Genomic DNA, 10041 nt, shown 5'->3' with positions numbered 1-10041 from the left:
AGACGCGCACCAGAAAAGCCCACGTTGGCCGCTGCGGGCAGCGCGGCTCCGAGAGGCGGGAGCCTGCGAACTCCCGGCGCCGCCGCCGCCGCCGCTCCGCGCCCCGGCCCGCGTCCCTCCCATTCCCTTCTGCGAGCCGGGGTTAGGCCGGGGTGGGGGCAGCCGAGCCAGCGCGGAACGGAGAGCAGGATCCTCACCGCCTGCGCTCGGGCAGGGGAGCGGCGCGCCGAGATCCCGAGGGCGATCAGGAGACCGAGGGGCGCGAAGTTTGTGAGCGAGAAGGAAGTTCAAGCCTCGCTGAGAGGGTTGGCACCTTGGGACGCCTCGTCGCCACGGCCGGGGCCCTCCGGCGGGGGTACACTTCACGGCAGCCGCACGAGCGAGGCGCGGGCGTGCGCGGGGGCGATGCCGGGCATCCCCCGACGCTGGTGAGCCGCCCCGGGAGGGCTGTGCGCCGGCAGCCGGGCCCTAGAATAACTTCGCCCTGACCCGCCCGGGGGCGAGGACGCCCGCTGCAGCGCGGCCCGGACTCGGACGCACCTGGCCTGGACCTTGCGTCTCCGGAGACTTCCGCGGGAGTGCGGGGTTTCCCCTTGCCCCTCCAGTGGTTCTGCGGCGGGGATCGCGTCTCTTCCGCCTCCCTTCCAGCCGGGGCAACTGGGGGCGCCCCAGAGGACCATGAGAGATAAGGACTGAGGCCGGGAAGGGGAAGCGAGCCCGCTGAGAGGTGGCGGGGGGAGCTGTTCACGCCAAGGGCCACCGCGGCCGCGCTCCGGCCTCGCTCCGCCGCTCCACGCCTCGCGGGGCCCGCGGGGCCCGCCCGGCCCGGCGGGGATGCTGGGGCGGACGGCGCAGTGGCTGTGCTGGTGGTGGGGGCTGCTGTGCAGCTTCTGCGGGCCCCCGGCCCTGCCCGCCGCCGCCGCCGCCGGGGGGGCGTTGCTGGGGGACGGCGGGAGCCCGGGCCACGCGGAGCGGCCACCCCCGCCGCAGACCTCCTCCTCGGGCTTCCTGTACCGGCGGCTCAAGACGCACGAGAAGCGGGAGATGCAGAAAGAGATCCTGTCGGTGCTGGGGCTCCCGCACCGGCCGCGGCCCCTGCACGGCCTCCCGCAGCCTCCCGCGTTCCCGCAGCAGCAGCAGCAGCCAGCTAGCGGGGAGCCTCCGCCCGGGCGGCTGAAGTCTGCGCCCCTCTTCATGCTGGACCTCTACAACGCCCTGTCCGCCGACGATGAAGAAGACGGGGCTTCGGACGAGGAGAGGCGGCAGCCCGGGCCGCGCGGAGGAGCCGGCGCGTCCCAGCCCCAGTCCCCATCGCCGGGCGCCGCGCACCCCCTCGGCAGTGGGAGCCTCCTGGCCACCGGGCCTGGCGGCGGCGCGTCCCCGCTGACCAGCGCGCAAGACAGCGCCTTCCTCAACGACGCCGACATGGTCATGAGCTTTGTGAACCTGGGTAAGTATCGGTGGCGGGGTGCGTGGGTGGGCAGCGTGACGACCAGAACATCCTCCCCTTTGCAGTCTCCTGGGCGCGGGGCGCGGGGGTGAGAGGGTGGAGGAGCCCCTGGCGCTGGGGGCCCCGGCGGGGAAGCGCGGACAGGCCAGCTGCCCTCTCCCCACCTGCGCGGCCCGGGGGCAGGAGAGGGGGCGGCACGTGCGCTCCCCGCGCGCGGGGCCCGGGGCTGCCCGCCGCGGCGGGCTGGGGCGCTGGGTCCCGAACGCGGCGCTGGCTGGCGCGTCTCCGCCAGCCGCCCGAACACAGTCCGCGCTTTTCCCAACCGGTGCCCGGCTCGGGCCCCGTTAACTCGACTGATGGCAGAAAAGTTTGGCCCGAGTGGGGCCAGCTGAGACGGAGAAGGCGCTTCAACACGTTTCCCCTCCTGTTTTGTTCGGCGTCCTCAACGCTCTGAGAGTGCCGGTTCTCCCACCGGGATCTCAGAGAATGCCGGAGCAGTTGAGAACTTTACGAAAGTTGGCGATTGTGGTTTAGTGTCCACCGATTTGGGGGAGGAGGGGATGCACAAGGAAGTCCCGAAAGGACCGCGGGAGGCTCGCCAGCCCCGGCCAGGCTGGGCTCGCGCGGGCTTGGGGTCGCTCCCCGAGTACCCTCGCTCACATGTCTTTGGCCCGAGCCCCCCAAAGGCTGAACTCTTGATCAGCTCGGCCCAAGCTGCACGGGCAGAGAAAGGGTGCGGGTTGGGGGCCGGGGTTGGGCCGGGAGCTGGTCTGAACCGGTTGCCAGGCAACAGAATGGAAATTCAAGGGCTGCTAAATCGGGCTCAGCCACAAATGTTCTGTGGCAAACCCGGACGGAGTCAGAGCTTTTCCCCCTCGCGTCTTCGCATCTGTAAATGAAAACGGCGTGAGGAGGACTTTCCCCAGAATCTGTGCCTCCGATCTGTGCTCCTCTTCATTCATAAACTGACTCAGCGTAGACGCAGCGATGTAGGGGCCGTGCTCTAGGCGGGGAGAAGTGGGGCGCAGGAGCCACGCCCGGAGCGGGCGCAGCCGCGCGGTGGGGTGGGTCTCCGCGGGCTTCCCTTCCGGGGCGAAACGCGCGGCTCTGCCCAGGCCCCGAAGTGGGTTCGCAGGCATTGCCAGAGCGTCACCCGCGTCTCCAAGCCACGTCGGAGACGTCCGTCTCTTAAGGACAATCCCATGTCAAAAACCTCAAGCGAGTCCTTTCCAAGTAGGTCCAGGAGAGAACTCCGCTGAGCTTTGGGGGAAGAAAGTACTGGGGTGGAGGGCCACAGATGTCCGAGGGGTGCAGGCATCCTCCTGGGAAATTCCTAATGCAGAATCTCACAGGGACTGGAGGCTCCAGGCCTGTCGGTCTGGCTCCTTGCAGCGCCAGGGGTTCTGATTGGACAGGAATTTTCACAATTTATTGGGATCAAAGCCAAGGTGGAGCCACCTCCAAGAAGTATTCTAAGGAAATTCTCATGCCAGTCAGTCAAGCTGGGGCACCGGGGAGGGACCAGCACTGTTCCTTATGCTAACATCTCTGCTGCTTCTGTCTTAGTAAATTCCATCCCCTGCCCTCGCTCTCATTACCCCACCCTCCCCTAATCCCCTAAGTTTCTTCCCTTGGAGAAATGTTTCATTGCCTTTTGAGGGTAATCCCCAACTTGAACAAAGTGGGAAGAACAGCACTTGTGACTTGGTCAGAGACAGTTGTATCACACTCTCCAGAAAAGAGTTCCTAGGCTTAAGGTCATGGTTCTCCACCTGGCACACGTGATGCTGGGCTGCTCCCTAGAGCAGTTAAGTCAGAGGCTTAGTGGCCACAGTTCAGAAGCACTGGCGCGGGAGATCCTGACCTCTGAAGGCAATCAAATCACTCCAGAAAGCAATTAACAGCAATGCTTCTTTATGTCAGTGGCTCCCAAACATTGCTGTACATAAGTCACCTGGGGAGCTTTTAAAGCCTAGATGTCCAAGTGGTGCCACCATCAGTTAAGTCGATCAGTGGCTAAAAGCTGGATATCAGTTTTTTTAAAGATCTTCAGGTGATTCCAATGTTTGGGAACCACTGGTATTTGAAATTGTGAGTTGGCCCGAGGCAAGTTTGTAAGGTTTGACATTCACTGTTTAGTGACCTCCAAATTCTCCTCACTCCTTGCTTTTCTGAGCTTTCTAGGTCTACAGGTACATGGGGCTTCTGAGCCGCACTGCTTGAAACTGGTTGTCAACTCTAATCCTGCTAAGGCAACCGTTTAACATAGTATCTCCCTAGGGATTTTTCAGAAAGATTTTTAAAGATTCAAAAAATAGCACTGAAAAATTCTAAGAGAATTCAATAATAGTGTCATTTCAGGCCAGGGACAGGCTGTTATGAAACGAAAGAGACTCCTAGGTAGGGAATTCTGCCCCAAGCCCTTCTTAGACTTTCTGATTGCAAGTTATAACTATCTGTAGATCCGATTCTGGGCTCCACATGGGTAGAGGAGAAAACCTCTCCAGCTAAGTTGAATCCAAGTCATGAGCTATGCCACCTGCCAGTCAAGCAATGCCATTTAATATTGATCCATTTAGCAGTAGGAAAGGAGAATTTTATTATGAGAGGCTAAAAATGTGATGAAATCTGATTATCATAGCTTTAATCATTACGACAGTACATTGGAAAGAAGTAATTGCTTGTGCCATACTAAGTCGCTTCAGTCATGTCCAACTCTTTGCGACCCTATGGGCTGTAGCCCACTGGGTTCCTCTGTCCATGGGGATTCTCCAGGCAAGAATACTGGAGTGGGTTGCCGTGCCCTCCTCCAGGGGATCTTCCTGACCCAGGGATCGAACCTGTGGCTCTTACGACTCCTGAGTTGGCAGGTGGGTTCTTTACCACCAGCACCACCTGGGAAGCCCAGTAATTGCTTCGCAACGTGGATTCTGTAAATAAGGGTGTTGAGACAATCCACAGATTTCTTCCTCCCTGTCAATGGCGTGTTAGCTACTGCATTACATGACTAAAAGAACCCTACAGAAGGTGGCAGGATGGGTTTTAAAGTATTCTTATATACCTGCTGAGATAGGTAAGTTACAAATGAAAAGTTACAAAGTAAGTTACAAACTGTAGGTCTAAGGGAATGTGTTACATAGTTGTAAACATCCTTCTTCCCTGGAACAGAGGAGTAACTTACTCATGAAATACATTGCAAAGGCTTGGAGCCTTGTCAGTCAGAGAGGCACCATCAGGAAGTATGAATCAATGGGATACACTTCTCTTGCGTATCCCCAAGGCTGGTTGTTTGGCCCGCTGCTGTTGGTGTTGACGGTTTTACACTCTGGGTGAGCAGTCTGTTGAGGTGTAGCTTCTTTCGTTCTAACCGGCTGGTGTGCAGAGTGCCCGCCAGGCAAGCTGGGTGCCTGTTAAGCTGCACTCAATCCCGGCCATGGGTGCCTTTTCCTGCTTGTTTCCTAATGCTGAAAATGTCTCGGCAGCCTGGTAAGCAAGCCTGCCAGTGTGGTGACCTTGGAGAAGTATCCTGAACTATCTGAAGTCTTAGCTTAAAATTCACCTTTGAGAAGAAACCTTCTCTAGCCACCTGGTAGAAACTGGTGTGGCCCCCACCTTCCCTCACTTGTTTACTGTCCCCGTACCCTGTTTGTTTCCTTGGTTTCACTTATCACAGGGAGTGTTTTTTTTTTTTCCCTTTAAAATTTGCTAACTCATTTTGTCTGTCACCCCTCTAGGATGTCAGCCTCAGAAAGCAACCAGGTGTATCCACTGTTGTAACCTAAGTTCCTAACATAATGCTGAGCATACTGAAGGTGCTTCATCAAGAGGGATTGAAAGGAGATATATTCATTTAAAATCTGTATGTCACTAATCTGTTTAGGGTATATCTGATTTTATTTAGTTCATTTACAAGGGGTATACTGATTTATATTAACTTTTTAACGTATTTATTTGGGCTGAGCTGGGTCTTCATTACCTCACATTGGCTTTCTCTAGTTTCAGTGGGTGGGGGCGGCTCTTGTTTGGTGCAGGGTCTTCTAATTGCAGTGGTTGCTTCTGCTTGTTGCAGAGCCCAGGCAAACGGGTTTAGTGGCCCTGAGGCATGTGGGATCCTCGCAGATGAGGGATTGAACCTGTGTTCCCTGTATTGGCAGGTGGATTCTTAACCACTGGACCAGCAGGAAAGTCCCTACTTGATTTTTTTTTTTAAACTTTTTGTATTGGGGTATAGCTGATTAACAATGTTGTGATAGTTTCAGATGAACAACAAGAACCTACGTGGTTTTTATGAAGTAAAACATTTGAGACAAGTGAAGTCAGGACACTGAGATTCATCATACCTGATGTATGTTTTCAGGCTTAATTAAACACTATTAATATACCCATGTGTATATTAATTCATAGTAGGCATTATGTTTGAGAGTAGTACAAAGTTTTAGTTAAATCTCTGCATTTCAGACTTTATTTTAAATTAATGAGGTATTGATCTACAGATGCTAGTGAAAGTCACTCAGTCATGTCCAACTCTTTGCAACCCCATGGACCATGGAACTCTCCAGGCCAGGATACTGGAGTGGGTAGCTTTTCCCTTCTCCAGGGGATCTTCCAACCCAGGGACTGAACCCAGGTCTCCTGCATTGCGGGCAGATTCTTTACCAGCTGAGCCACCAGGGAAGCCCACAGATGCTAGGATAAAATGAAATTAAAAAAAACTCAAATTATGGTCAGAAAAAGGAATCAGCATGTGTTCCTACAAGTAACAAGAAACTTATTGTACTAAAAATACTGGCAATCTTCTGAACAAAATTACTCTTGGGAAACATAAATTAGAAGAAAAATGGAGTTCTCTTTCCTTGGATTTGTAACCAGATACACTGTAGTGTCTTTTTCTTATAGGATCAGTGGGCCTATTTTTCATTTAAGCTGCCTGTGTTTAGGAAGATTTTTGTTAGGAGAAAATAAATCCATGCCTGTAAGCTATTCACAGCAAAAATAGTTTGAAGAACTTGATTGCAAGAGTGTGGCTCAGAAAAGCAGTGGATGGTCCCCTAAAGAGATTTCAAATGTGAAATTCAGTGGTATTTCAACCAAGTTGTACAAAATGTTCTTAAAGCTGGATCAAAGGGCAAGCAGATACCATTGTTTAGCTCTCGGATGGTGCTTCCTCTGAATGTCCTTCTAAGAATGGGTATGAATCCTTTTTAGATGTGCTGAGTCATTCTTAGTTCCTCTCTTTGAGAACTTACCTCTGATTCGCATAGAGGAAGGATTCCTAGTGATATAAACATCTGTGTCAGTGAAAAAATCCCCACAGTTCAGCACTTTCTTCAGCATGTAATTGCTTCATCACCGTGCCTTCAGAGTTTGGCTACTTTGAATGTTGGGTTTCACCCGTTTTCCTTGGGTATGGGAGTGGGAGGGTGAATACTGGATATCCGAGAGTCTCAGATGACCAGCCGCTCTCATCTTTGCCTCTCCCATCTGTTTATGAAACTGAGTTAGGAAAGTGAAGCAAGCACCATTTCTTGGGTAATTAATCAGCTTTGGGTACTGTTCCTCTCCTGTTTACCATCCTGTATTTAACAACGAATTATTCCATGGGATGCTCTGTTTTTCTTAATATGAAGACATTGCACTTTTAATATTTCCATTTAAGCCTTACTCTGGTTTTTCACGCTTTCCTCTTGTCTAAATTTGTGACATCACCTTTGGTGCCTCCAGCAGTGAGAAGTCACGTGGGCAACATTTTAATCAGATCGTGCTCCTGAGTAGACCAAGTTTGTGTAAGTATGAGTAAAAGGAGTAGAATCCAGTGTGGATACTTGCTACGATCTGAGCCCTCGAGAGGCCTGTGCCTATAAACAGCTGCTACATGGTAACCTTCCTCCCCTGCCCCCCCCAGACCATCATCTACCCAGCCTGTCCCAGGCGGGTGACATAGCTGTCCTGGCTGCGTGGTGTCCCCCGGGGGCTGGCGTGGGGGGCAGCTGGCATCTCCTCCCCTTGTTTTCCCCACAAAGAGCCGGTGTGTTCTGCTGTCTTCACTTCTGTTTTCGTCGTGACAGCTGAGTTGCTTTTAGGTAAGCACATTTTCTCGTAATGTCCTTACCCCTGGCTCTCCTCTCTTCCACCTTTTGTCCTCTGGAAACTTGGGACCAGAAAATAATCCCTGGTCCTACCGGCCGTTCAGGCTAGTGGTGACACCTGTGTTAAGGAGAAGGAAAGCCATTCTTGTTTTCGTGAGAGCTGAAGAACCGGCGACATATCGACCTCCAAGGCCTAGTGCATGCCAGAAATTCTTGAAACTGCAGTTATACCTGTTTTGTCTTCCCCTGTTGTTGTTTTTTTTTAATGGTTTTTAGTTTTATGTTTGTTTTTATTTTAGATTTTTTCATTAAAGTGTAGTTGATTTATAGTGTTGTGTTAGTTTCAGTCATAGAGCAAAATGATTCCATTATCCACATATATATATGTATCTTTTTTGGATTCTTCTAATAGGGAATTTATTCTCCCCTCCAAGCTTTAGAAATGAGACATTGTAGTCCTCTGAGGTTGATTGGATTTTTTGGCTCCACTTACTAGTGTTTTGAAAATATTGTCCTCTGCAATTATTTTTTTCCACTGTCAGTAGGTATAATTTCAGCCTCCTTGTGAAGCTAGACCCTGGAGCTGGCTGCAGACACAGAGCTATCTTCCATGACATTGCTTTTCTGGAGGAACATGCCGAGCTGTGGACAACCTGTTTTTTTAAGCTGGGTTTCCTCTATTCATTGGCAGCTGGGGAGGATCGGTCCATTTGTGTCGTCCACAGGTCCTAGAATTTACAGCGTGAAAGGTTCATGTCATCTGTTCTGCTTGTAGTCACACTTCTGAGAGGTACTCGGGCCCACTTCCTCCTCACTGCTGGTGCGTCTCAAGCTGAGGAACGAGCAACAGAACCACTGAGAGAGCCTAAAGCATCTGAGAAATAGGGCCATAGAGTTGTTGGTCAGACGTGAGTGGATAATTCAGGAGAAATTAAAAGCATGCAAGACTGTGGCCCAGGGCAAGAGGTGTGGAGCCCAGATCTGGAATTTTGTGGATTTTCTTTTAGTGGATAGCATTCTCTCCTAGACCTCTGCTTTTAGAAAAGAAAAAAAAAAGAAAAAAAAAAAAAAAAACTAAGCATCTCTATAAATATCCTCCTCTTTGGTATGCCGAAGGACCGTTGACCTTAAAGAATTGTTTTCTTCTCCAAAAATGAGCTGAAAACCACGTTGCCCTGAGCGGCATTGTTCCACTGATGTTCACAGACTGATTCTCTTCCTGCCCTGCCCATGTCCATTATTAAGGAGACTGGGTCCATAATAGAGATGCTATCTAAATTGCATCAGGTAATTCCGGATGGGTCCCCACGGCCCAGTTATCTCTAACCCAGTCCCAGATGACTGGGCCGAAGACTCCCCTGCAAGCATTTTTGCAGAATGAGGTTCTAGTTCCGAGTGGGAGAGCCTTCCTGGCCCTTGGGTTCATGGGCACACGCCCTTGGTTTCTGATCCTGCCAGATAGGTCGGGGATTGTCCCACGCCTCAGACGTCCTTGCTCCGTTGTGCTGAGTTCATGTTCAGATTGTTTTCTCATCATCTGAGCGGTCCGCGGGGGGAGGAGCAGGCTGACTTCTCAGCAGGCAGGCGGCACAGCCCGGGAGCCCTCTCTCCGCCGGCAGCTTTATTACGACTCCCTGCCCGTTAGCCTTTTCACCTTGTCCAGAGTGGAACTTCCAGCCCTGCACATCTGGGGCTGTTGGTGGTGGTTCCTTTGTTTACAGTCTTGTTGGTTTCCTGTGCACGAACACGGGCTGGCAGAAAATTCTGACTCCCGTATTAGGAGAGCAGGAACTAACCACTGCCTCGTCTGGGTTATTTTCTATGCTGATATGGCTGGGAGATTTTTGTAATCGACCTTGATCTCTGAGACCACTTACTTTCTCCCCACCTCCCCTTTAAATTTTCAAATTGACATACCCTAAAGACAGAGCTTTATAAACTACACATTGAAGGGCTAAAAGTTTCACTCCCCCCCCGACCCTGGATGTTATTGAACATGCCTCTATCAGAATAAATTGGCAGAGAAGCTGCACAGTAAAAATACTTTTTAGAATAGTCTGTCTATAGTAAAACTAGTGAAAAGCTCAGATTTCCCACATACTCCCAAACCTCTATGTATGTACAACCCCTCCCAGGACCACCATCCCGCACCAGACCGGTACACAGCTTACAGTCAGTGACCCTGCGTGAACACAGTATCACTCAAGGTCCATAATTTGCATCACTGCTCACCATTGGTGTGATGTGTTCTATGGGTTTGGACGAATGTCTAATGACATGTGTCCATGGTTATGGTATCATATGGAGTAGTTTCACCTAAAAAACTTCTGTGGAGAAAATGTACATTTAGCCAGAAAAGCAAATCAATAAAACTCCTAAAATTCAACATAGGCAGAGTTTGGGGGAAGAGAAACAAAAATACCTTTGAACAGTATTGTTTGGGCAGCTTTACCCCATGAGTATATAAGTAGTTTTGATTGACTATGTCGGCCTTATTTTGTGTTT

The 10041-nt window shown here is 51.5% G+C and overlaps 1 protein-coding gene across 2 annotated transcripts in view; it reads left to right on the top strand.

Annotated features, from left to right (window-relative positions):
- The first annotated feature begins 817 nt into the window (after nt 1–817).
- Nucleotides 818–10041, top strand: part of BMP6 (bone morphogenetic protein 6) — a 142997-nt gene continuing 133773 nt past the window's right edge. For both annotated transcript variants that reach the window (XM_061147660.1, XM_061147659.1), the window contains exon 1: nt 818–1450. In XM_061147660.1, the coding sequence (XP_061003643.1) occupies nt 835–1450 (616 nt within the window). In that variant the 5' untranslated portion in view covers nt 818–834. The remainder of the gene's footprint in view (nt 1451–10041) is intronic.

The sequence above is a fragment of the Dama dama genome, chromosome 7 (assembly GCF_033118175.1).
Source record: "Dama dama isolate Ldn47 chromosome 7, ASM3311817v1, whole genome shotgun sequence".
Lineage (NCBI taxonomy): Eukaryota > Metazoa > Chordata > Mammalia > Artiodactyla > Cervidae > Dama > Dama dama.
This window is presented reverse-complemented; position numbering and strand designations above follow the sequence as displayed.